This window comes from Oncorhynchus masou, chromosome 21, assembly GCF_036934945.1.
Source record: "Oncorhynchus masou masou isolate Uvic2021 chromosome 21, UVic_Omas_1.1, whole genome shotgun sequence".
Taxonomy (NCBI): domain Eukaryota; kingdom Metazoa; phylum Chordata; class Actinopteri; order Salmoniformes; family Salmonidae; genus Oncorhynchus; species Oncorhynchus masou.
In genome coordinates this window covers 53,938,055-53,965,970 of record NC_088232.1, presented here as the reverse complement: position 1 = coordinate 53,965,970, position 27,916 = coordinate 53,938,055, and the positions used below count along the sequence as shown (strand labels likewise).

At 44.3% G+C, this 27,916-nt stretch overlaps 1 protein-coding gene across 2 annotated transcripts; it reads left to right on the top strand.

The window, feature by feature from the left end:
• The first annotated feature begins 56 nt into the window (after positions 1-56).
• Positions 57-27,423, top strand: cdkl1 (cyclin dependent kinase like 1 (CDC2 related kinase)). 2 transcript variants are annotated; one of them, XM_064928785.1, is made up of 11 exons: positions 57-187; positions 1,243-1,529; positions 11,543-11,664; positions 21,551-21,623; positions 22,739-22,829; positions 23,399-23,599; positions 25,187-25,269; positions 25,630-25,686; positions 25,852-26,004; positions 26,094-26,189; positions 26,324-27,423. In XM_064928785.1, exons 2-11 carry the CDS (start codon positions 1,362-1,364, stop codon positions 26,423-26,425), a joined length of 1,146 nt encoding a protein of 381 aa, XP_064784857.1. In that variant the 5' UTR covers positions 57-187; positions 1,243-1,361; the 3' UTR covers positions 26,426-27,423. The 2 variants fall into 2 exon arrangements, with proteins under 2 accessions (XP_064784857.1, XP_064784858.1); XM_064928786.1 differs by lacking the exon at positions 26,094-26,189.
• The last annotated feature ends 493 nt before the right edge of the window (positions 27,424-27,916 follow it).

Below are 27,916 nucleotides of genomic sequence, written 5' to 3'. Positions count from 1 at the left end.
AGTCTGTTCCTATGGGGACCAGGCTGAAAGCGAAAGCCTTCTGAGAGAGAGAGAGAGAGAGAGCAGCTCGACCTACAGTTCCAACAACGTGTCCATCTCCGTTTAGCCTCAGTCGATGTATGCCAGGCGTTCTCTCCGCTCTGAGGTTCTTATTCGGCAATACTGTACATCCAAGCGACACCAGGACGTAAGTATAGCTTTGAATATGACCAATAACCATATTAGCTCATAATAAATGTATGTAGTGATGACATTTATAATTTGTTTTGTAAACATGCAATTTAATTTTGAGTACTCTATATTTTTATGGCGTGATCGTTTTTTCGCTTTTACTAATGTGTTGGCTTTATGACACAGTTATTTGAGTGAATGTGTTTTAATAGGTGGTGATCTGGCCGAGTTGACGGTTGTATAGTGAAGGACTTTGATTTTGTATTGCCTTTACAGAAGTTGAAAACACAATTGTTTTCTTCCCCTGTTTACCTTGAAAGACCTTTATATACTTTGCAATGCAAATGTTTTCGTTACGCAATCGAACTGTCCAAAGGTAGGTGTAAGGTTCCCACAAGCGAATAAATTAATCTTTAACTAGAATTAGATTTTAGGTTTATGTTTGGGGCTCCTATACACGTGATCTGATAGTTTTGTGATCCGTTTAGCCATTATTAAAAGCAAACACGTGTTTAATATACAGTACGGTAGGTTATGTTCTGTTTTCAGCTGGTGTTATTATACAAACCCGCCCCCCTTCTGGGTTTGTTTGTTTGTTCCAGGGGTGGGGGGGTGGGGGGTCCAGTTTTGTTTTTAGACCTTTATACCAGTCTTAAGTTGTTGTTTTTTTGACACTGTTGACAACAATAACTTGTTGTAGGCTAGACACCTTTAGGCAACGCAACAGTTTCTCTTGCCAGAGCTCTTACATCTCGTGACTTTTTCATGCCTGGTCCCATTCTCTTTGACATGTTTTGGGGACATGTGGGGAGACACACACACACAGTATTATAGAATATAATTTTCTTTGGCATCCCTACACAAGAATAAAAATGCATTCATTCAGCTCTACAGTTAAGTTAGTGTCAGGATACAAACATTTGAGTGAGAAAAGTAATAACACCAGAAAAAACGAATGTATCAGTATTTAATTCCCAAGGAAAACCTGATTTTAAAATAGAAATGAAAATGTGTATTGTTCTTTAAAATCGAAAACTTCTCACATGTACTGTGTACTGGTTTGCTTTGAAGATCTCAAGTCAAGGGCCAAACCATACGGCATTTCTTGAACCAAAACAAGTGTAAATCTGCTGGACCTGGTCGACTGCTCTGCGACTACGACCACTCCCAGTCAGTCCTCAGACATCACCATGGAGAAGTATGAGAAGATGGGGAAGATCGGGGAGGGGTCCTACGGTGTGGTGTTCAAGTGCAGGAACAGGGACACGGGACAGATCGTTGCCATCAAGAAGTTTGTGGAGTCTGAAGAAGATCCCGTCATTAAGAGGATCGCTCTGAGAGAGATTAGGATGCTGAAGGTAAATACCACTCAGCCTTGAGCCCTCTATTAAAACCACTCAGCCTTGAGCCCTCTTTATTAAAACCACTCAGCCTTGAGCCCTCTTTATTAAAACCACTCAGCCTTGAGCCCTCTTTATTAAAACCACTCAGCCTTGAGCCCTCTTTATTAAAACCACTCAGCCTTGAGCCCTCTTTATTAAAACCACTCAGCCTTGAGCCATCTATTAAAACCACTCAGCCTTGAGCCCTCTATATTAAAACCACCCAGCCTTGAGCCATATTTATTAAAACCACTCAGCCTTGAGCCATCTTTATTAAAACCACTCAGCCTTGAGCCATCTTTATTAAAACCACTCAGCCTTGAGCCATCTTTATTAAAACCACTCAGCCTTGAGCCCTCTTTATTAAAACCACTCAGCCTTGAGCCATCTTTATTAAAACCACTCAGCCTTGAGCCCTCTTTATTAAAACCACCCAGCCTTGAGCCCTCCACTTTATTAAAACCACTCAGCCTTGAGCCATCTTTATTAAAACCACTCAGCCTTGAGCCATCTTTATTAAAACCACTCAGCCTTGAGCCCTCTTTATTAAAACCACTCAGCCTTGAGCCCTCTTTATTAAAACCACTCAGCCTTGAGCCCTCTTTATTAAAACCACTCAGCCTTGAGCCCTCTTTATTAAAACCACTCAGCCTTGAGCCCTCTTTATTAAAACCACTCAGCCTTGAGCCCTCTTTATTAAAACCACTCAGCCTTGAGCCCTCTTTATTAAAACCACTCAGCCTTGAGCCCTCTTTATTAAAACCACTCAGCCTTGAGCCCTCTTTATTAAAACCACTCAGCCTTGAGCCCTCTTTATTAAAACCACTCAGCCTTGAGCCCTCTTTATTAAAACCACTCAGCCTTGAGCCCTCTTTATTAAAACCACTCAGCCTTGAGCCCTCTTTATTAAAACCACTCAGCCTTGAGCCCTCTTTATTAAAACCACTCAGCCTTGAGCCCTCTTTATTAAAACCACTCAGCCTTGAGCCCTCTTTATTAAAACCACTCAGCCTTGAGCCCTCTTTATTAAAACCACTCAGCCTTGAGCCCTCTTTATTAAAACCACTCAGCCTTGAGCCCTCTTTATTAAAACCACTCAGCCTTTTATTAAAACCACTCAGCCTTGAGCCCTCTTTATTAAAACCACTCAGCCTTGAGCCCTTTATTTTTGAGCCCTCTTTATTAAAACCACTCAGCCTTGAGCCCTCTTTATTAAAACCACTCAGCCTTGAGCCCTCTTTATTAAAACCACTCAGCCTTGAGCCCTCTTTATTAAAACCACTCAGCCTTGAGCCCTCTTTATTAAAACCACTCAGCCTTGAGCCCTCTTTATTAAAACCACTCAGCCTTGAGCCCTCTTTATTAAAACCACTCAGCCTTGAGCCCTCTTTATTAAAACCACTCAGCCTTGAGCCCCTCTTTATTAAAACCACTCAGCCTTGAGCCCTCTTTATTAAAACCACTCAGCCTTGAGCCCTCTTTATTAAAACCACTCAGCCTTGAGCCCTCTTTATTAAAACCACTCAGCCTTGAGCCATCTTTTATTAAAACCACTCAGCCTTGAGCCATCTATTAAAACCACTCAGCCTCTTTATTAAAACCACTCAGCCTTGAGCCCTCTTTATTAAAACCAGTCAGCCATGAGCCCTCTTTATTAAAACCACTCAGCCTTGAGCCCTCTTTATTGAAACCACTCAGCCTTGAGCCCTCTTTATTAAAACCACCCAGCCTTGAGCCCTCTTTATTAAAACCACCCAGCCTTGAGCCCTCTTTATTAAAACCACCCAGCCTTGAGCCATCCTTATTAACCCCCTGTAGACTTCACTGTTAACCCCCTGTAGACTTCACTGTTGTGCAGGACAAGATACATGCAGCGAGGCAGAGGAAGGTGGGTATGTTTTTGACACTAGTTAACATACAGTCCTGGGTATGTTTTTGACACTAGTCGAGGAAAATGTTTGGTGTAATTTTAGTTTAACAACTGGTTGCTGTATGATATTTGACTGTTGTGCATCTTAGATTCACTAACAACATTTACATACATTACATTGAAGTCATTTGGCAGACGCTCTTATCCAGAGCGACTTACAACAACCCTGACAGCTGGCTTGTGTTGGACTCAGCTTCTCCAGAATAAACATTCCTTTCCCATTAGTGTGTAGAATTAATTATTTACCTTTCAATCAGCCAGATGTGTTCAACAACAAACTAATTGCATATAATTGACATTAAGAATTAGCGATATTATACTGAACAAAAATATAAATGCAACATGTAAAAGTGTTGGTCCCTTGTTTCATGAGCTGAAATTAAAGATCCCAGAAATGTTCCAGACGTACAAAAAGCTAATTTCTCTCGTTTTGTGGACAAATTTGTTTACATCCCTGTTCGTGAGCATTTCTCAATTGCCAAGATAATCCATCCACCTGACAGGTGTGGCATATTAATAAGCTGATTAAACAGCATGATCATTACACAGGTGCACCTTGTGCTGGGGATAATAAAATGACCCCTCTAAAATGTACAGTTTTGTCAAAATAAAATGCCACAGAGATCTTAAGTTTTGAGGGAGAGGCCAATTGGCATGCTGACTGCAGGAATGTTCATTAGAGCTGCTGCCAGATAATTGAATGTTAAATTCTCTACCAAAAGCGTCGTTTTAGAGAATTTGTCAGTACGACCAACAAGCTTCACAACCGCAGACGAAGTGAAACCATGCCAGCCCAGGACCTCCACATCGTCTGAGACCAGCCATTTCTGTCTGTAATAAAGCCCTTTTGTGCGAAAAACTCATTCTGATTGGCTGGGCCTGGCTCCCCAGTGGGTGGGCCTTAGCCCTCCCAGACCCACCCATGGCTGCGCCCCTGCACAGTCATGTGAAATCCACAGATTAGGGCCTAATGAATTTATGTCAATTGACTGATTTCCTTACGTGAACTTTGAAAATTGTTACATGTTGTGTTTATATTTTTGTTCAGTATATACAGTACCAGTCAAAAGTTTGGACACACCTACTTATTCAAGGGTTTTTCTTTATTTTTACTATTTTCTACATTGTAGAATAATAGTGAAGACATAAAAACTATGAAATAACACAATATGGAATCATGTAGTAACCAAAACAATGTGGTATCGAAATATATTTGAGATTCTTCAGTGTAGCCACCCTTTGCCTTGATGACAGCTTTGCACACTCTTGGTATTCTCTCAACCAGCTTCATGAGGTAGTCACGTGGAATGCATTTCAATTAACTGGTTAACGTGCCTTGTTAAAAGTTAATTTGTGGAATTTCTATCGTTAATGCTTTTGAGCCAATTAGTTGTCTTGTGAAAAGGTAGGGGTGGTATACAGAAGATAGCCTAATTGGTAAAATACCAAGTCCATATTATGGAAAGAACAGCTTGAATAAGCAAAGAAAACGACAGTCCATCATTACTTTAAAACATGAAGGTCAGTCAATCCGGAACATGTAAAGTACTTTGAAAGTTTCTTCAATTGCAGTCGCAAAAACCATCAAGCGCTATGATGAAACTGGCTCTCATGAGGACCGCCACAGGAAAGGAAGACCCAGAGTTACCTCTGCTGCAGAGGATGAGTTCATTACAGTTACCTCTGCTGCAGAGCATCAGTTCATTAGAGTTACCAGACTCAGAAATTGCAGCCCAAATAAATGCTTCAAGTTCAAGTAACAGGCACATGTCAACATCAAATGTTCAGAGGAGACTGTGAATCAGGCCTAAATGGTCGAACTACTGCAAAGAAACAACTACTAAAGGACTCCAATAAGAAGAAGAGACTTGCTTGGGCAAAGAAACACGAGCAATGGACATTAGACCGGTGGAAATCTGTCATTTAGTCCGATGAGTCCAAATTTGCGATTTTTGGTTCCAACTGCTGTGTCTCTGTGAGACGTAGAGTAGGTGAACGGATGATCTCCACATGTGTGGTTCCCAACGTGAAGCATGGAGGTTCCCAACGTGAAGCATGGAGGAGGTGCGGTACTGGTGACACTGTCTGATTTATTTACAATTCAAGGCACACTTAACCAGCATGGCTACAACACCATTCTGCAGCGATACGCCATCCCATCTGGTTTGTTCTTATTGGGACTTTTCAACAGACTAATGACCCAACACACCTCCAGGCTGTGTAAGGGCTATTTGACCATGAAGGAGAGTGGAGTGCTGCATCAGATGACCTGGCCTCCACAATCATCTGACCTCAACCCAGTTGAGATGGTTTGGGATGAGTTGGACCACAGAGTGAAGGAAAAGCAGCCACCAAGTGCTCAGCATATGTGGGAACTCCGTCAAGACTGTTGGAAAAGCATTCCAGGTGAAGCTGGTTGAGAGAATGCCAAGAGTGTCCAAAGCTGTCATCAAGGCAAAGGGTGGCTACTTTGAGGAATCTCAAATATAAAATATATTTTGATTTGTTTTATACTTTTTTTGGCTACTACATGATTCCATATGTGTTATTTCATAGTTTTGATGTCTTCACTAATATTCTACAATGTAGAAAATAGCAAAAAGAAAAAGAAAACCCTTGAATGAGTAGATGTGTCCAAACGTTTGACTGGTACTGTATATACTAAAGTATGTGGACACCACTTCAAATGAGTGGATTGGACTATCTCAGTCACATCTGTACCGACAGGTGTATAACATTTAGCACACAGCCATGCAATCTCCATAGACAAACATTGGAAGTAGAATGGCCTTACTGAAGTGCTCAGTGACTTTCAATGTGGCACCGTCACAGATTGACACTTTTCCAACAAGTCAGTTCGTAAAATTTCTGCCCTGGTCAAGTGCTGTTTTTGTGAAGTGGAAACATCTAGGAGCAACAATGGCTCATCCACGAAGTGGTAGGCCACCCAAGCTCACAGAACGGGACCGACGACCGCTGAAGCACTTAAAAAATCATCTGTCCTTGGTTGCAACACTCACTACCGTCTTCCAAACTGCCTCTGGAAGCAACTTCAGCACAATAACTGTTTCATCAAGAGATACATGAAATGGGTTTCCATGGCCGAGCAGCTGCCCACAAGCCTAAGATCCCCATGCACAATGCCAAGCGTCAGCTGCAGTGGTGTAAAGCTCGCCACCATTGGACTTTCTGGAGTGATGAATCACCCTTCACCATCTGGCAGTCCAACGAACGAATCTGGGTTTGGGGGATGCCAGAAAACGCTACCTGCAACCAATGCATAGTGCCAACTGTAAAGTTTGGTGGAGGAATAATAATGGTCTGGGGCTGTTTTTCATGGTTCGGGCCCCTTAGTTCCAGTGAAGGGAACTCTTAATGCTACAGCATACAATGACATTCTAGAAGATTCTGTGCTTCCAACTTTGTGGCAACGGTTTGGCGAAGTCCCTTTCCTGTTTCAGCATGACCATGCCCCCGTGCATAAAGCAAGGTCCATACAGAAATGGTTTGTCGAGATCGGTGTGGAAGAACTTGACTGTCCTGCCCTGACCTCAACCACACCGATTGTGAGCCTGGCCTAATCGCCCAATATCAGTGCGCAACCTCACTAATGCTCTTGTGGCTGAATGGAAGCAAGTCCCCGCAGCAATGTTCTAACATCTAGTGGAAAGCCTTCCCAGAAGAGTGGAGGCTGTTATAGCAGCAATGTTCCAACATCTAGTGAAAAGCCTTCCCAGAAGAGTGGAGGCTGTTATAGCAGCAAAGGGAGGGACCAACTCCATATTAATGCCCATGATTTTGTTATGAGATGTTCGACGAGCAGGTGTCCACATACTTTTGGTCACGTTGTGTGTGTGTAATATATATATATATATATTGTGGCAGACCGTTTACACAGATCAGACACTGACAGAGTAGGATTAGCTCAGTTTCAAAGTTGTTAATTAAAAGAGAAGGTCTTCTCCAAGAGACCCTCTCCAGGATGCCGTCTCCTGGGCTCCGGATCTTACTGTATCCCCCAGGAGACCCTCTTCTGGGCTCCGGATCTTACTGTATCCCCCAGGAGACCCTCTTCTGGGCTCCGGATCTTACTGTATCCCCCAGGAGACCCTCTTCTGGGCTCCAGGTCTTAACTGTATCCCCCAGGAGACCCTCTTCTGGGCTCCGGATCTTACTGTATCCCCCAGGAGACCCTCTTCTGGGCTCCGGATCTTACTGTATCCCCCAGGAGACCCTCTTCTGGGCTCCGGATCTTACTGTATCCCCCAGGAGACCCTCTTCTGGGCTCCGGATCTTACTGTATCCCCCAGGAGACCCTCTTCTGGGCTCCGGATCTTACTGTATCCCCCAGGAGACCCTCTCCAGGATCCCCTCTTCTGGGCTCCGGATCTTACTGTATCCCCCAGGAGACCCTCTCCAGGATCCCGTCTTCTGGGCTCCGGGTCTTGCTGTATCCTGTGGGTATCAAAAACGGCACTCCCTCCTGTTTCCTCTGGTACAGTCCCCAACTATAAAGGCTAGTCCTTTCCTCCCCTCGTCTCTCCCCTGTGTGCTTCCCTTCTGGCAGCTTTATGGGCCTCACACGGCTGGTGAGCAATCAGCCCTTGATTTGATTCAGGCTCAATCCCCAATCAGCCCCAATTTCCTGGCCCGAGAGCCTGTCGAGACCTGGCACGGCCAGCAGATGGAGCCATTGCCTCGTGATGTATACTCCTTCTGTCACCAGGCCTCGACCCAGAGTCTCCCCTGGTGGCTGACCTGCTGTACGCCACTATATATATACATATATACATCCTGTGTTCCAATGGCACGTTGTGTTAGCTAATCCAAGTTTATCATTTTAAAAGGCTAATTGATCATTAGAAAACGCTTTTGCAATTATGTTAGCACATGTCTGTTACAACTGTTGTTCTGATTAAAGAAGCAAAAAAAATTGTCTTCTTTAGACTAATTGAATATCCGAGAGCATGTCGCATTTTGTGGGTTTGATTACAGGCTCAAAATGGCCAGAAACAAATAACTTTCTACTGATACCCAGTTGAGACTGGACAGAGGAACTCTGCCTAGAAGGCCAGCATCCCAGAGTGAGCCTCTTCACTGTTGACGTTGAGACTGGACAGAGGAACTCTGCCTAGAAGGCCAGCATCCCAGAGTCTCCTCTTCACTGTTGACGTGAGACTGGACAGAGGAACTCTGCCTAGAAGGCCAGCATCCCAGAGTCGCCTCTTCACTGTTGACGTTGAGACTGGACAGAGGAACTCTGCCTAGAAGGCCAGCATCCCAGAGTCGCCTCTTCACTGTTGACGTTGAGACTGGACAGAGAAACTCTGCCTAGAAGGCCAGCATCCCAGAGTCACCTCTTCACTGTTGACGTTGAGACTGGACAGAGGAACTCTGACTAGAAGGCCAGCATCCCGGAGTCACATCCCGGAGTCTCCTCTTCACTGTTGACGTTTAGGCCGTATCATCTTGTCATTGACATCTAGTCTGTTATAGACTGTATCATCTTGTTATTGAGACCATGTCTGTTATAGACTGTATCATCTTGTTATTGAGACCATGCCTGTTATAGACTGTATCATCTTGTCTGTTATAGACTGTATCATCTTGTTATTGAGACCATGTCTGTTATAGACTGTATCATCTTGTCTGTTATAGACTGTATCATCTTGTTATTGAGACCATGTCTGTTATAGACTGTATCATCTTGTCTGTTATAGACTGTATCATCTTGTCTGTTATAGACTGTATCATCTTGTCTGTTATAGACTGTATCATCTTGTCTGTTATATACTGTGTTATCCTGTCTGTTATAGACTGTGTCATCCTGTCTGTTATAGACTGTATCATCTTGCTTTGTTGTTGTGACATACTGTATGTTATAGACTGTATGTATCTTGCTGCATACTATCTCTTGGTCATTGACTGAATCAAGTAACTTCCATGTCTGTTTCCTCCTCATCTTGCTCCTTGTTGTGAATACTGTTCTTCCAAATGTGTCTTGCCATACCTCATTGCCTGAACAAGTTCTTCCAGCAGCTTCCTCATCCTCATCCTCATAAACTGTTCTTCCAGTAGCTTCCTCCTCCTCCTCGTCCTCCTCATAAACAGTTCTATAAAACCAGATGGGGACATACCGGTTGCCATGGGAGACCACAGCATGTTTATAACCGTTCCTCTTCCTGCGTGCTTCTGTTTTGATAAGACATGTGGGAGCTTGTCAGCTGCTCTGCACAAAGCAAACACAGATCCATTACTTTCTGTTATGTTATTATCTCTATATCCATATCACTGTGTACACCTACAGTGTATTGGGATCACTGTACAATTAAAAGATTACAAAAGTGTGTAGTTTACTGTGGTGTAGCAGAGGTGCTTTGTGACACAGTTGAAGTCAGAATTTTACATACACTTAGGTTGGAGTCATTAGGTTGGAGTCATTAAAACTCATTTTTAACCCCTCCACAAATTTCTTGTTAACAAACTATAGTTTTGTCAAGTCGGTTAGGACATCTACTTTGTGCATGACACAAGTCATTTTTACAAAAATTGTTTACAGAGAGATTATTTCCCTTATAATTCACTGTATCACAATTCCAGTGGGTCAGAAGTTTACATACACTAAGTTGACTGTGCCTTTAAACAGCTTGGAAAATTCCAGAAAATTATGTCATGGCTTTAGAAGCTTCTGATAGGCTAATTGACATCATTTGAGTCAATTGGAGGTGTACCTGTGGATGTATTTCAAGGCCCACCTTCAAAGTCAGTGCCTCTTTGCTTGACATCATGGGAAAATCAAAAGAAATCAGCCAAGACCTCAGAAAAAAATGGTAGACCTCCACAAGTCCGGTTCATCCTAAGGAGCAATTTCTAAACGCCTGAAGGTACCACGTTCATCTGTACAAACAATAGTACCCAAGTATAAACACCATGGGACCACACAACCGTCATACCGCTCAGGAAGGAGACACGTTCTGTCTCCTGGAAATGAACGTACTTTGGTGCGAAAAGTGCAAATCAATCCCAGAACAGCAGCAAAGGACCTTGTGAAGATGCTGGAGGAAACAGGTACAATAGTATCTATATCCACAGTAAAACGAGTCCAATATCGACATAACCTGAAAGGCCGCTCAGCAAGGAAGAAGCCACTGCTCCAAAACCGCCATAAAAAGACCAGACTACTGTTTGCAACTGCACATGGGGACAAAGATCGTACTTTTTGGAGAAATGTCCTCTGGTTTGATGAAACAAAAATAGAACTGTTTGTCCATAATGACCATTGTTATGTTTGGAGGCTTGCAAACCGAAGAACACCATCCCAACCGTGAAGCACAGGGGTGGCAGTATCATGTTGTGGGGGTGCTTTGCTACAGGTTTGGGACTGGTGCACTTCACAAAATAGATGGCATCATGAGGGAAGAGGAAAATTACGTGGATATATTGAAGCAACATCTCAAGACATCTGTCAGGAAGTTAAAGCTTGGTCGCAAATGGGTCTTCCAAATGGACAATGATCCCAAGCATACTTTCAAAGTTGTGGCAAAATGGCTTCAGGACAACAAAAAGTCAAGGTATTGGAGTGGCCATCACAAAGCTCTGACCTCAATCCTATAGAAAATTTGTGGGCAGAACTGAAAAAGCATGTGTGACCAAGTAGGCCTACAAACCTGACTCAGTTACACCAGCTCTGTCAGGAGGAATGGGCCAAAATTCACCCAATTTATTGTGGTAAGCTTGTGGAAGACTACCCGAAACGTTTGACCCAAGTTAAACAATTTAAAGTCAATGCTACCAAATACTAATTGAGTTTATGAGTTGAGTTTAACTTCTGACCATAATCATAATGTGATGAAAGAAATAAAAGCTGATTCTCTCTACTATTATTCTGACACGTCACATTCTTAAAATAAAGTGGTGATCCTAACTGACCCAAGACAGGGAATTTTTATTAGGATTAAATGTCAGGAATTGTGAAAATGGAGTTTAAATGTATTTGGCTAAGGTGTATGTAAACTTCTGACTTCAACTGTGTGTGTGTGTGTGTGTGTTATCCGAGCAGCAACTAAAGCACTCCAACCTTGTGAACCTGATTGAGGTGTTCAGGCGTAAACGTAAGCTACACCTGGTGTTTGAGTACTGTGATCACACCGTCCTCAACGAGCTGGACCGATACCCCAGAGGGTGAGTACTGGCTCTCTACACACACACGCTCTCTCTGTCTCACACACTGATAAATTCTATAGATTGTTTATTTGTCTCCCTGCTGTTTATCTACAACCTGTATATATTTTTTACGTTTTTATTTAACTAGGCATGTCAGTTAAGAACAAATAGGAACAGTGGGTTAACTGCCTTGTTCAGGGGCCGAACGACAGATTTTTACCTTGTCAGCTCGGGGATTCGATCTAGCAACCTTTAGGTTACTGGCGAAACGCCCTAACCACAAGGCTACCTGCCGCCCTTTATAGTGTCTCCCCTGCTGTTAATCTATGACCTGTATATAGTGTCTCCCCTGCTGATAGCCACAGTGTTTGGCTGTTACCACGGAGACTGACCTGCTCGTTGCGGAATGTTTACAGCGATGTAGTTCCAGAATGTTGGCTGACAGGGAGGGAGATGGAGTTGTAGGAACGCAGACACACACACACACCACACAACACACACACACACACACACACACACACACACACACAATTAATAGTGCCTGCCTCACTCCCATGGAGGGGCTCAGCCACAGGAAGGGAGATGGAGATTGTCTATGTCCCAAGTGGCACCCTCCCTATATAGTGCACTACTTTTGACCTGAGCCCTATTGGTTCCAGTCAAAAGTAGTGCACTATATTTAGGAAGACATTTAGGATGCATCCATGGCTATTAAATCACCAGTTGTAAGGCTGGATTTAGCCATCTCCATGGCAACACTGATGGATGGGCTTCTGGACTACAGTTTACAATAAGAGAGGGGAGGGAGGGAGAGGGGGAAAAGAGGGAGGGGAGAGAGAGGGAGGGGGAGAAAGAGGTGGAGAGAGGGAGAAGAGGGGGGGAGGGGGAGAGAGAGAGATACACACTTCCCACAGGGCCGTGGGGTGAGACAGGGATGCAGCGTGAGCCCCACCCTCTTCAACATATATATCAATGAATTGGTGAGGGCACAAGAACAGTCTGCAGCACCCGGCCTCACCCTACTAGAATCTGAAGTCAAATGTCTACTGTCTGCTGATGATCTGGTGTTTCTGTCACCAACCAAGGAGGGCCTACATCAGCACCAAGATCTTCTGCACAGATTCTGTCAGACCGGGGCCCTGACAGTAAATCTCAGTAAGACCAAAATAATGGTGTTCCAAAAAAGGTCCAGTCGCCAGGACCACAAATACAAATTCCATCTAGACACCGTTTCTCTAGAGCACACAAAAAACTATACATACCTTGGCCTAAACATCAGCGCCACAGGTAACTTCCACAAAGCTGTGAACGATCTGAGAGACAAGGCAGGAAGGGCCTTCTATGCCATCAAAAGGAACATAAAATTAGACATACCAATTAGGATCTGGCTAAAAACACTTGAATCAGTTATAGAGCCCATTGCCCTTTATGGTTGTGAAGTCTGGGATCCGCTCATCAACCAAGAATTCACAAAATGGGACAAACACCAGATTGAGACTCTGCATGCAGAATTCTGCAAAAATATCCTCTGTGTACAATTTAGAACACCAAATAATGCATGCAGAGTAGAATAAGGCCGATATCCGCTAATTATCCAAATCCAGAAAAGATCTGTTAAATTCTACAACCACCTAAAAGGAAGCGATTCCCCAACCTTCCATAACAAAGCCATCACCTACAGAGAGATGAACCTGGAGAAGAGTCCCCTAAGCAAGCTGGTCCTGGGGCTCTGTTCACAAACAAACCCCACAGAGCCCCAGGACAGAATTAGATCCAACCAAATCATGAGAAAACAAAAAGATAATTACTTGACACATTGGAAAGAATTAACAAGAATACTGAGCAAACTAGAATGCTATTTGGCCCTAAACAGAGAGTACACAGTGGCAGAATACCTGACCAGTGTGACTTAAAACCTTTATTTAACCAGGAATGGCTCATTGAGATTAAAATATCTTTTTCAAGAGCGCTCTGGCCAGGATAGGCAGCACCAAGTCATTACAAAAAAATTACAGACAAAACTACAAGTAATATAGTAAAAACCATTAAATTCATAAGAGTATAAAACAGCAAATTAAAAACATTGACAGGTCAGGGAATCAGCCTCAAAATCTTTAATCAGTGATTTAAAAACACCAATCGGGACAAGTTCTTCCAGTTTAAAAGTATTTTGTAAGGTGTTCCAAGATGATGGCGTAGAGGACATAAAAACCCTTTTACCAGATTCAGTTCGGACATTTGGAACAGTTAGCAGGATAAAGTCCAGCGAACGAAGAGACGACCCACCACATTTCTGAACAATAAAAATGCCCAAATAAAAAGGTAGTAAACCCCAAATGGCTTTGTAAATAAAAGTATACCAGTGACTGAGCCTACGAGTGACTAGAGAAGGCCAGCCAACCGTGGTACACAAAGTGTATCAGTGACTGAGCCTATGAGTGACTAGAGAAGGCCAGCCAACCCTGGTATACAAAGTGCAGTGGTGCGTAAGGGTTTTGCAGTTTAAAATAAATCTCAAAGTGCCATGGTAAAGGGTGTCAATTGATATCAAACACTGAGCGGAAGCATTCATATATAAAACACCCCCATAGTCTAGTAAAGGCATAAATGTAGCTGAGACTTGCCTCCTTCTGGCTTCAAAAGAAAAACAGGCCTTATTCCTAAAATAACATCCCAATTTCAGCTTCAATTATTTTGTAAGTTGTTGAATATGCAATTTAAAGAGAGGCCGTCATCAATTAAAATTCCAAGATATTTATATGAGGTTACAACCTCAATCTCCTTGCCCTGACAGGTAGTAATAGGTGAAAGGTTGAGAGGTCTTTTTCTTGCATGAGAAAACACCATTAGTTTAGTTTTGTCAGTATTGAGGATAACCTTCAATTGACACAAGGTATGTTAAACAGTATAAAAAGCAGTTTGCAAGTTCTGGAAAGCTTTTGTAAGAGATTAGGCACAACAGTAAATAACAGTATCATCAGCATAAAAATGAAGTTGTGCATTTTGGACATTTTTGTCTAAATCATTTATATAAATAGTGAATAAGAGAGGACCAAGTACAGAGCCTTGGGGCACACCATTAAAGACAGACAATTTAACAGACATAAGCCCATCAAATTGAGTGCACTGAGTTCTATCAGGCAGATAGTTAGCAAACCATGCAACTGCATGTTCTGAAAAACCTACACTCGACAATCTCTGCCTTAGTATAGCATGATCAACTGTATCAAAAGCCTTAGGGAGATCAATAAAAAGTGAGGCACAGTGCTGTTTTTTGTCAATGACTTCAGTGATATCATTTAAAACCTTCATGGCTGCTGTAATTGCGCTATGCTTCTTCCTGAAACCTAAATAGAGTTAGTAAATAAATACTATTTTAGCTGTTCACTTACAAGGGTTTCAAGTATTTTCACCAGAGGTGACAGCTTTGAGATTGGCCTATAATTATTTTAAAGAGTTGGATCTCCCTCTTTTAAAAGTGGTAGGACAAATGCTGATTTCCAGATCTTTGGAATTTCATTTACATTCCAGGGTTAGTTTGAACAGAGATGTAAGTGGTTCAGCTATGAAATCAGCTGCCAGATTTAAAAAGCATGGATCCAAAAGATCAGGACCTGCAGGCATTTCTCTGATCTAAGGATTTCAGGACTTTATGTACCTCCTGCACTGAGAATGGCAAAAAGCTAAAAGTTTGACCAGCTCTCAGTGGTTCATCCACACAGGGTTGTACAGAGACAGAGGACACTGGTTCATCCACACAGGGTTATACAGAGACAGAGGACACTGGTTCATCCACACAGGGTTGGACAGAGACAGAGGACACTGGTTCAACCACACAGGGTTGGACAGAGACAGAGGACACTGGGTCATCCACCACAGGGTTGGACAGAGACAGAGGACACAGGGTTGGACAGAGACAGAGGACACTGGTTCATCCACACAGGGTTGGACAGAGACAGAGGACACTGGTTCATCCACCACAGGGTTGGACAGAGACAGAGGACACTGGTTCATCCACACAGGGTTGGACAGAGACAGAGGACACTGGTTCATCTACACAGGGTTGAACAGAGACAGAGGACACTGGGTTGGACAGAGACAGAGGACACTGAATCAAACAGCCTACCAGATGATACAAAGTGCTCATTGAAACAATTCAGCATTTCAGTTTTGTCATATATAGCAACAGATTCCTTCAAAACACATGACACTGGTTCATTAACATTACTGTTACAGAGACAGAGACAATAGCCATCCAAAACTTTCTACATTTACATTTACATTTAAGGTCATTTAGACAGAGGCACTCTTATCCAGAGCACTGACTTACAAATTGAGGAATTCACCTTCTGACATCAGTGGAACAGACACTTTACAATAGTGCATCTAAATCATTTAAGGGGGACACTGTGAGAAGGATTGCTTTATCCTATCCAGGGTTCCAGAGACAGAGGTGGGGTTTCAGGTGTCTCCGGAAGGTGGTGATTGACTCCGCTGTCCTGGCGGACGTGAGGGAGTTTGTTCCACCATTGGGGGACAGAGACAGAGGACAGTTTTGACTGGGCTGAGAGACAGGGAACTGTACAGAGACAGAGGACACTCCTCAGTGGTAGGGAGAGACAGCAGAGCAGGCCAGAGGTGGATGAACGAGTTGGACAGTGCCCTTGTTTGGGTGTAGGGCCTGATCAGAGCCTGGAGGTACTGAGACAGAGGACACTGGTTCCCCACACAGCTCCGTAGGCAAGCACCATGGTCTTGTACACGGATGCAGAGACAGAGGACACTGGAAGCCAGAGGGACAGAGACGGAGGACACTGGTTCATCCACACAGGGTTGGACAGAGACAGGGAAGGTTGAACACCAGACAGGGCTGGACAGAGACGTTCTGGACACTGGTTGTAGGGGTTTAATGGCAGAGGCAGGGTTGCCCAGCCAACAGCGAGTGCAGTAATCCAGACGGGAGATGACAAGTGCCAGAGACAGAGGACACTGGTTCATCCACCTGTGTTGAGGACAGGGGACACTGGTTCATCTGCGGATGTTGTAGAGCATGAACCTACAGGAACGGGCCACCGCCTTGATGTTAGTTGAGAAGAGGACACTGGTGTTGTCCAGGATCACGCCACTGGTTCTTAGCGCTCTGGGAGGAGGAAACAATGGAGTTGTCAACCGTGATGGCTAGAGATCATGGAACGGGCAGTCCTTCCCCGGGAGGAAGAGCAGCTCCGTCTTGCCGAGGTTCAGCTTGGGTGGTGATCAGAGACAGAGGACACTGATATGTCTGCCAGACATGCAGAGATGAGGACACTGGTTCATCCACCTGGTCATCAGAACAGGGGAGTTGTAAGGAGACAGATTAATTGTGTTGGTCTGCATAGCAATGATAGGAGAGACCATGTGAGGTTATGACAGAGCCAAGTGACTTGGTGTGTAGCGAGAATAGGAGAGGGTTGGACAGAACAGAGCCTGGGGGACACCAGTGGTGAGGACACTGGGTTGGACAGAGACAGAGACACTGGTTCTCGCCACGCCACCTGGTAGGACACTGACCTGTCAGGTAGGACACTGGGTTGGACAATCCAGAGGACACTGGGCCGCACAGAGACAGATGCCCAGAGACAGAGACACTGGGTGGAGAGGAGGATCTGATGGTTCACAGTATCGAAGGACAGAGACACTAGGTCTAGAACAGGATGAGTTGCAGAGGAGAGACAGTTAGCTTTACAGAGACGGAGGCACTGGGTGATACAGAGAAGAGCAGTCTCAGTTGAATGACTAGTCTTGAAACCTGACTGATTTGGATCAGAGAAGGTCATTCTGAGAGAGACAGAGGGAGAGCTGGCCAAGAGACAGAGGACACGGTTCAAGAGTTTTGGAGAGAAAAGAAAGAAGGGATACTGGTCTGTAGTTCTAGGGTCATTCAGGTTATCAGTGGTAACAGACAGTAAATATTCAGACTTGGCCTTCCTGAGAAGAAAAGAACACTTGTTTCGTAAGTGCCTAAAAATAAGCCAATCAGCAGCAGAACATGATTTCCTTGCTTTAGCCCAGACTAGATTACGGTTGTGAATAATACAAGACAGCTCAGAAGAAAACCATGGATTATCCCGCCCTTTAACCCTGAACCTGCGGAATGGGGCATGTCTGTTTACTATTTGGAAAAAAACCATCGTGAAAGAATTTCCAGGCAGTTTTCACATCAGGGATAAACTCAATCTGCTCCAGTCAAAATAAAACAAATCACGAAAGAAAGCCTGCTCATTAAAACACTTCACATTTCTCTTACGAATAAAACGGGGGTTTGTTTTAGGAGCCTTAGTATTTCTGACAGCAACAGCAGCACAATGGTCACTTAAATCATTACGAAAAACACCAACCGCAGAATAATTATGTGGTACATTTGTCAATATCAAATCAATCAGGGTCAATTTATCTGGGCATTTAAGATTTGGGCGAGTGGGTGAGTTAATCAACTGGGTAAGATTCATAGAATTACAAAACATTTTTAAATCATCAGACACCGGCTTTAACCAACACCAGGTGAGATCACCAATCAAGATCATTTCACTGAAAAGAAGTTTAGACACAAGGTGCGTCAAAGAAGAAAATGCATCACTGAGAGCAGAGGGGGGGTCTGTAAGCCAATCACAGTTCTAGAGAGCAGAGAGGGGGTCTATAACAGCCAATCAAAGTTATAGAGAGCAGAGGGGGGTCTATAACAGTCAATCACAGTTATAGAGAGCAGAGGGGGGTCTATAACAGCCAATCACAGTTATAGAGAGCAGAGGGGGGTCTATAACAGCCAATCAAAGTTATAGAGAGCAGAGGGGTGGTCTATAACAGCCAATCAAAGTTATAGAGAGCAGAGGGGGGGTCTATAACAGCCAATCAAAGTTATAGAGAGCAGAGGGGGGTCTGTAACAGCCAATCACAGTTATAGAGAGCAGAGGGGGGTCTGTAACAGCCAATCACAGTTATAGAGAGCAGAGGGGAGTCTGTAACAGCCAATCACAGTTATGGTGAGAGCAGAGGGGGGTCTGTAACAGCCAATCACAGTTATAGAGAGCAGAGGGGGGTCTGTAACAGCCAATCACAGTTATAGAGAGCAGCGGGGGGTCTGTAACAGCCAATCACAGTTATAGAGAACAGAGGGGGGTCTATAACAGCCAATCACAGTTATAGAGAGCAGAGGGGGATCGGTTCTAACAGCCAATCACAGTTATAGAGAGCAGAGGGGGATCTGTAACAGCCAATCAAAGTTGTAGAGAGCAGAGGGGATCTGTAACAGCCAATCACAGTTGTAGAGAGCAGAGGGGATCTGTAACAGCCAATCACAGTTGTAGAGAGCAGAGGGGGATCTGTAACAGCCAATCACAGTTGTAGAGAGCAGAGGGGGATCTGTAACAGCCAATCACAGTTGTAGAGAGCAGAGGGGGATCTGTAACAGCCAATCACAGTTGTAGAGAGCAGAGGGGGGTCTATAACAGCCAATCACAGTTATAGAGAGCAGAGGGGGGGTCTATAACAGCCAATCATAGTTGTAGAGAGCAGAGGGGGATCTGTAACAGCCAATCACAGTTGTAGAGAGCAGAGGGGGGTCTATAACAGCCAATCACAGTTGTAGAGAGCAGAGGGGGATCTGTAACAGCCAATCACAGTTATAAAGAGCAGAGGGGGATCTATAACAGCCAATCACAGTTATAGAGAGCAGAGGGGGATCGGTAACAGCCAATCACAGTTATAGAGAGCAGAGGGGGATCTGTAACAGCCAATCATAGTTGTAGAGAGCAGAGGGGGATCTGTAACAGCCAATCACAGTTGTAGAGAGCAGAGGGGGATCTGTAACAGCCAATCACAGTTGTAGAGAGCAGAGGGGGATCTGTAACAGCCAATCACAGTTGTAGAGAGCAGAGGGGGATCTGTAACAGCCAATCACAGTTGTAGAGAGCAGAGGAGGATCTGTAACAGCCAATCACAGTTATGGAAAAACTATAGGGAGTTTTTAACAGCCACCATCACAGTTACTAGGCTGGGTTTCTGTACAGCACTTCGAATATCAGCTGAGAGAAGGGCTATATAAATACATTTGATTTGATTTGATGGAGAGCAGAGGGGGATCTGTAACGGCCAATCACAGTTATAGAGAGCAGAGGGGGATCGGTAACAGCCAATCACAGTTATAGAGAGCAGAGGGGGATCTGTAACAGCCAATCACAGTTGTAGAGAGCAGAGGGGGATCTGTAACAGCCAATCACAGTTGTAGAGAGCAGAGGGGGATCTGTAACAGCCAATCACAGTTATAGAGAGCAGAGGGGGATCTGTAACAGCCAATCACAGTTGTAGAGAGCAGAGGGGGATCAGTAACAGCCAATCACAGTTGTAGAGAGCAGAGGGGGATCTGTAACAGCCAATCACAGTTTTAGCGAGCAGAGGGGGATCTGTAACAGCCAATCACAGTTGTAGAGAGCAGAGGGGGATCTGTAACAGCCAATCACAGTTATAGAGAGCAGAGGGGGATCTGTAACAGCCAATCATAGTTATAGAGAGCAGAGGGGGATCTGTAACAGCCAATCACAGTTATAGAGAGCAGAGGGGGATCTGTAACAGCCAATCACAGTTGTAGAGAGCAGAGGGGGATCTGTAACAGCCAATCACAGTTATAGAGAGCAGAGGGGGATCTGTAACAGCCAATCACAGTTGTAGAGAGCAGAGGGGGATCTGTAACAGCCAATCACAGTTGTAGAGAGGCCCTTTGAAACCTCAATATTCAAAGCAAGAAATTCCAACTGTTTACAAATAGTTTCAGACTTTGCCTCACTTACAAGGAATCTAGTTTTTACATATGTAGCCACACCCCCACCTTTCTTAACCCGATCAGTGCGATAAACATTGTAACCACTTATATGAATAAGACTGACTGACCCAAACTTAAGGAAAGCTTTGACTCAGTGAGCATAGCCTTGCTATTGAGAGCCGTAGACAGACCTGGCTCTCAAGAGAAGACAGGCTATGTGCTCACTGTCCACAAAATGAGGTGGAAACTGAGCTGCACTTCCTAACCTCCTGCCCCAATGTATGACCATATTAGAGAGACATATTTCCCTCAGATTACACAGATCCACAAAGAATTAGAAAACAAACCCAATTTTGATAAACTCCCATATCTAACTGGGTGAAATACCACAGTGTAACATCACAGCAGCAAGATTTGTGACCTGTTACATTTTACATTTACATTTAAGTCATTTAGCAGACGCTCTTATCCAGAGCGACTTACAAATTGGTGAATTCACCTTCTGACATCCAGTGGAACAGCCACTTTACAATAGTGCATCTAAAAGAAAAGGGCAACCAGTGAAGAACAAACACCATTGTAAATACAACCCATATTTCTGTTTATTTATTTCCCCTTTAGTACTTTAACCAGTTACAACACTGTATACAGACATCATGTGACATTTTTCCTTTGGAACTTTTGTGAATGTAATGTTTACCTTTCATTTTATTTTTTATTTTTTTTAAATCTCACTTTTGTTTGTCTATTTCACTTGCTTTGGCAATGTTAACATATGTTTCCCGATGTCAATAAAACCCTTTTGAATTGAATTGCATTATATAATAACAATCAGCCACTACAAACTTCAGCTGACTTTAGCCACAGCGAGCTAACAATCAGTGGAAGTCACAGAGGCAACCGAGCAAACCTTTTATTTTTTAAATGACAGGTTGCCTTAAACTGCAGTCAGAGATTAGCGCCAGCAATCTGATGATCTGTACCTGGCTTTGTGTTTACTGGTCACAGAATTACATACATACAGTCCTGAAAATTATATAATAGAATTAAATGAAATCTATAGTGTAAAAATATATCTGTGTTATGTGGTTGTCTCCTCTTGACTTCCAGTGTTCCAGAACATCTGGTAAAAAGCATCACCTGGCAGACACTCCAGGCTGTCAACTTCTGCCATAAACAGAACGTAAGCGGTGTTCCTTACTTTTTCTCCGTCGTTCCTCCACCCAAACCGCTGTTTCACTAGCATTCCAGTCTCCTGGCTGCCCAGACGGCACTCTTTCACTGAGACACAACAAACCGCCACGGGGCCCCTTTTAACAGTCAAACTGCACAGCCAAAGTCCGGATATGGAGTGTGTTCATTATTGCACACCGTTGCAAAATGTTTTAGAACAGAAAAAAAAAAAGTGTTTCTCATTGGACAAATTCGGGTAGTTCCCTACCACTTTTGGCCCGTTTTGTTTCTGTTTCGTTCCTAGTGAATATACCTGCCTGATCTGCTGCATGTCTTCTCTAGCCTGGCAAAGTCCTGTCTTCTCTTGCCTGGCAAAGTCCTGTCTTCTCTTGCCTGGCAAAGTCCTGTCTTCTCTAGCCTGGCAAAGTCCTGTCTTCTCTTGCCTGGCAAAGTCCTGTCTTCTCTTGCCTGGCAAAGTCCTGTCTTCTCTTGCCTGGCAAAGTCCTGTCTTCTCTTGCCTGGCAAAGTCCTGTCTTCTCTTGCCTGGCAAAGTCCTGTCTTCTCTTGCCTGGCAAAGTCCTGTCTTCTCTAGCCTGGCAAAGTCCTGTCTTCTCTTGCCTGGCAAAGTCCTGTCTTCTCTTGCCTGGCAAAGTCCTGTCTTCTCTTGCCTGGCAAAGTCCTGTCTTCTCTAGCCTGGCAAAGTACCGTCTGCTCTAGCCTGGCAAAGTACCATCTTCTCTAGCCTGGCAAAGCCCCGGATCTGTTTGTGTTGTCTTGTCACATCGTAACAGTGTAACATAGCCTGGTCCCAGGTCTGTTTGTGTTGTCTTGTCACATCGTAACAGTGTAACATAGCCTGGTCCCAGGTCTGTTTGTGTTGTCTTGTCACATCGTAACAGTGTAACATAGCCTGGTCCCAGGTCTGTTTGTGTTGTCTTGTTAATGATTTGCTTGACAATGACCATAGGAGTTGGCAAGATGGGACACAACAGCCTGGAAACCTCTTCTCGCGTATAGATCAACAACCGTACAAGACCACCACATGATCAGCTGTAGTTGAATGAAAAGTCCGCCCTGGGTGGCACTGTTAAACGACTGGTTGTTGTTGGTTGTTGTCTCCTGCAGTGTATCCACAGAGACGTGAAGCCCGAGAATATCCTCATCACTAAACAGCAGGTCATTAAGCTCTGTGACTTCGGATTCGCCAGGATCCTCAGTAAGTCATGTCCCAAATGGCATCCTAATCACTATGATGTGCTAAACATGTTTACTATGATCCATAGGGTTCTGGTCAAATGTAGTGCACCATGTAGGGAATATAATATTATTTGGTACACCGTCATTATGAGACTCCTTCACCTGTATGTTGTAGTGCTACTGTACTGTTACTGTTGGTCTACTGCCACCTGGTGGACTCCTGTTGTAATACCACTGTCTTAACTTTCTGCCATCACGTCACCATTGAAATCAACACTCATTCTGTCTTACCAAGTCTTTCCTCCTAAACAGAGTCTTGTATCTAACAGCTTCCAGACTCGTGTGTGTTTTTTTGGGGGGGAGGAGTAACACAAGACAGTAAAAATATGAATTTTTGATTCACTTTGAATGATGAAGTGATATTTATTCTGTTCTGTTCTATCCTATACCATTATATTCAAACTATCTGTCTATGTTGTGTAAAGCCTGCTTATAATGCATTATAACCATATTATATTAAATGCATTATACCATGCAGGCTTTAAGTCTTGTTTCTAAACAGAGATGTGTATCGATCTGTCCCTGCAGCCGGTCCATGTGACTACTACACAGACTATGTGGCAACGCGATGGTACCGGGCCCCTGAGCTGCTAGTGGGTGATACTCAGTATGGAGCCCCTGTTGATGTCTGGGCGCTGGGCTGTGTCTTCTCTGAGCTGCTCTCTGGCATCCCGCTCTGGCCCGGCAAGTCAGACATGGATCAGCTCTACCTTATTAGGAAGACACTGGGTAAGTGGGATTAATATAGCTAGGGTGTCCAAAATGTCACCCTATTCCCTTCATAGTGCACTACTGTTGGCACCCTATTCCCTTCATAGTGCACTACTGTTGGCACCCTATTCCCTTCATAGTGCACTACTGTTGGCACCCTATTCCCTTCATAGTGCACTACTGTTGGCACCCTATTCCCTTCATAGTGCACTACTGTTGGCACCCTATTCCCTTCATAGTGCACTACTGTTGGCACCCTATTCCCTTCATAGTGCACTACTGTTGGCACCCTATTCCCTTCATAGTGCACTACTTTTGGCACCCTACTCCCTTCATAGTGCCCTACTGTTGACAACGAGCACCTCCCATATGACCAACGAGCACCTCCCATATGACCAACGAGCACCTCCCATATGACCAAAGAGCACCTCCCATATGACCAACAAGCACCTCCCATATTGACCAACGAGCACCTCCCATATGACCAACGAGCACCTCCCATATGACCAACGAGCACCTCCCATATGACCAACGAGCACCTCCCATATGACCAACGAGCACCTCCCATATGACCAACGAGCACCTCCCATATGACCAACGAGCACTTCCCATATGACCAACGAGCACCTCCCATATTGACCAACGAGCACCTCCCATATGACCAACGAGCATCTCCCATATGACCAACGAACACCTCCCATATGACCAACGAGCACCTCCCATATGACCAACGAGCACCTCCCATATGACCAACGAGCACCTCCCATATGACCAACGAGCACCTCTTATAGGACCAACAAGCACCTCCCATATGACCAACAAACCCCTGCCATATGACCAACAAGCCCCTCCCATATGACCAACAAGCCCCTCCCATATGACCAACGAACACCTCCCATATGACCAACGAGCACCTCCCATATGACCAACGAGCACCTCCCATATGACCAACGAGCACCTCCCATATGACCAACGAGCACCTCTTATAGGACCAACAAGCACCTCCCATATGACCAACAAACCCCTGCCATATGACCAACAAGCCCCTCCCATATGACCAACAAGCACCTCCCAAATGACCAATAAGCCCATCCCATATGACCAGCAAGCCCCTCCCACATTGCCAACAAGCCCCTCCCATATGACCAACAAGCCCCTCCCACATTGCCAAAGCCCCTCAAGCCCAAGCTCCCCCATATGACCAACAATGTCAAATGTAATGTAAAATACAAGGCTGTCGTCAGTGTCACATTACGTTCACCTGTTCCGGTGTGTTAGGTAATGGAGAGAAGTAAGAGCTTCTCTGTCTGTCTGTCTGTCTGTCTGTCTGTCTGTCTGTCTGTCTGTTTGTGTGGCTGTCTGGCTGTCTGTGTGTCTGTCTGGCTGTCTGTGTGTCTGTCTGTCTGTCTGTTTGTCTGTTTGTGTGTCTGTCTGTCTGTCTGTCTGTCTGTCTGTCTGTCTGGCTGTCTGTGTGTCTGTCTGTCTGTCTGTCTGTCTGTCTGTCTGTCTGTCTGTCTGTCTGTCTGTCTGTCTGTCTGTCTGTCTGTGTGTCTGTCTGTCTGTCTGTCTGTCTGTCTGTCTGTGTGTCTGTCTGTGTGTCTGCAGGAGACCTGATCCCCCGCCACCAGCAGGTATTCAGTAAGAACCAGTTCTTCAGTGGAGTCTGCATCCCAGAGCCTCAGGAAATGGTGAGAACAAACATATAATGGTGATTCATCTACCAAAACATTAAAACAAATCAGTGTAAAACATCTTGAGGAGCATACTGTATTTCAGGGTTCCCTACTGCCGGCCCGTTTGAGCTTCCCGTGGTCAATTTGCAGTCTACAAATAATTTGTAATTATGTTCCTGCCCTCTAACCATCCTCTCGGCTGAATCGAGTTGATGATCCCTGCCGTATATCTATCAAATCAATTGTTTATTTGTTATATACAGCGGAGTATAAACTGTGCAATGAAATGCTTACTCTCTGTCTCAAAACACTGCGTGAATTATCAAAAGGGTAAACAAATGATACACAATAAGGCCATCCTTTATCATCCAATAGGAAACTCTGGAACTGAAGAACCCCAACCTGTCATATCAAGCACTGAGTCTGATGAAGGTATGACTGTCTATCCAGCCATTCACCTGCTGGCAATTTGTGTGGTAAAAATATCTGGTTCTCTTATGAAATGAACGATCTCTCATTTAATGGTCTCTGATGTTTTATCAGCAAATATGCATTCCCTCATCCCTTCCCCGAATGACCTTTGCCCCCTGACCCCAGGGCTGCCTGCGTATGGACCCATCAGAGCGGCTGGCCTGTGAGCAGCTCCTGGAGCACCCGTACTTCGACAGCCAACGGGAGGAGAGCGAGAGCACCGACCGCTCCACCAAGAAGAGGTCACGCCTCCTGCCCCGTAAACACCTCCCACCTGGGGTCAGTATGTTTCTGCACGTTAACACAGCCGGTCCCGATTCACTCCCTACCCTCTTTCCTCTTGGCTCTAACCCTTCGATGTCTGTTAGATCTGTAAGGTGGAACTTGGAAGCAATAAGGTGGAAGCTCCATGCAAATTGGGACCAGCTGTCAGAGATGGCAAAATGCTGTACAAACAATTGAAGGTGTCTACACGATGCAGTACATCCTCTGTCATTTTTGTATTCTCTTCCTCGATTTAAATTCTTGCCCATGAAGACGATATATTGTCGCTCTTCCAACTGCATTAACACACCCTTGTTTCCTTTCCTCTCTCTAGTATTTGCCTCAGCTCACCAGCAGCAGTATCTTCCCAGCTCTGGACAACAAGAAGTACTATACCAACCTGAGGAAATTCAACTACCACTTCCCTAACATTTAAACCAAACGTTTTTAGATCTGAATGGTCCAGTCGCACATTCATCAACATTTACCGTGTTCACGGTGCTAGTTAGAACTAGGAAACTGAAAATGTCCAACTTGCTGTAGTTTTAGACGTGTCGCGTACCATGAATCAACAAGTGGGACATTTCTGAATTTCCTAGTTCCGACTAGCATGTGAACACGGCAATATTCTGGTCAGCTCAGGAACCAGGAAGTGAATCACAGCGTGGAAGGACCAAGGAGAAGTCCTCGTGTCTTGTGATGTCATTCTATGCACTTATGTCAACTTTTTTTTCCCTTCTTTTTTTTCTACTGAAAGACAATTTTATTATGTGGTGTTGCCTCCATTGAAGGCGTATTTTGTACATCTATATAATGACAAGGAGCAGCCGAGTGCTCAGCTGGTAGATTGAGGTTGTCTTTCAGGCAGACTACGTTGCATGTTGTCACGTCAACGACTGTGCCGGTCGGGCACCAGATTGCTATAACATATGTGGTTGATCTGATACGTAAAATGCCTATCCAGACATTGTGAGATCTGGCATCCTTCTGTAACGTAGTCAACCTGGGAACACAGCCAGATACTTGTGTGGAACAGAGGGAGTACCATAGCCTACTGCCTTGACTGCTTTTGCCAAATGTTATTTGTTTGTGTTTAAAAAAATAATAATGAGCGAGACATTTTTCGGTAGTGAATTGATTTGCATTTTGTTAATAATATTGATTGATTTTCTCAGAAGTAGGTTTGAGTCATTTGTAAAGAGGAGAAATGTAACAGAAGGTGAAAGGTCAGCTCGGCTTTATTTTATTGGACAGAAATTGTTTATAAGCAATTGTCTGAAATGGTCAGATTAGCCTCAACGTACCTGTGGATTAAATATAGTAAGGGTTCTATTCAGTCTAGATCTCTGAAGCGATGTGCACTGAACAAAAATAAACATGTAAAGTGTTGGTCCCATGTTTCATGAGCTGAAATAAAAGATCCCAGAAATGTTCCATACGCACAAAAAGCTTATTTCTCTCCAATTTTGGGCACAAATCTGTTTACATACCTCTTAGTGAGCATTTCTCCTTTGCCAAGATAACCCAACATGATCATTACACAGGTGCACCTTGTGCTGGGGAGAACAAAAGACCACTCTAAAGGTTTGTCAAAACACAATGCCACAGATGTCTCAAGTTGCGGGAGCAATTGGCATGCTGACTGCAAGAATGTCTGTTGCCAGAGAATTGAATGTTAATTTCTTTACCTCCGTCGTTTTAGAGAATTTGGAAGTACGGCCAACCGCAGACCATGTGAGTGACAATGTTGTGACCAGAGTTCCCCATGATAGCGGTGAGGTTATGGTATGGGCAGGCATAAGCTATGAACATAATTGCAATGTGAATACACAGAAATAGCGTGACAAGAGTCTGAGGCCCGTTGTTGTGCCATTCATCCACCCCCATCACCTCATGTTAATGCACGGCTATATGTCACAAGGATCTG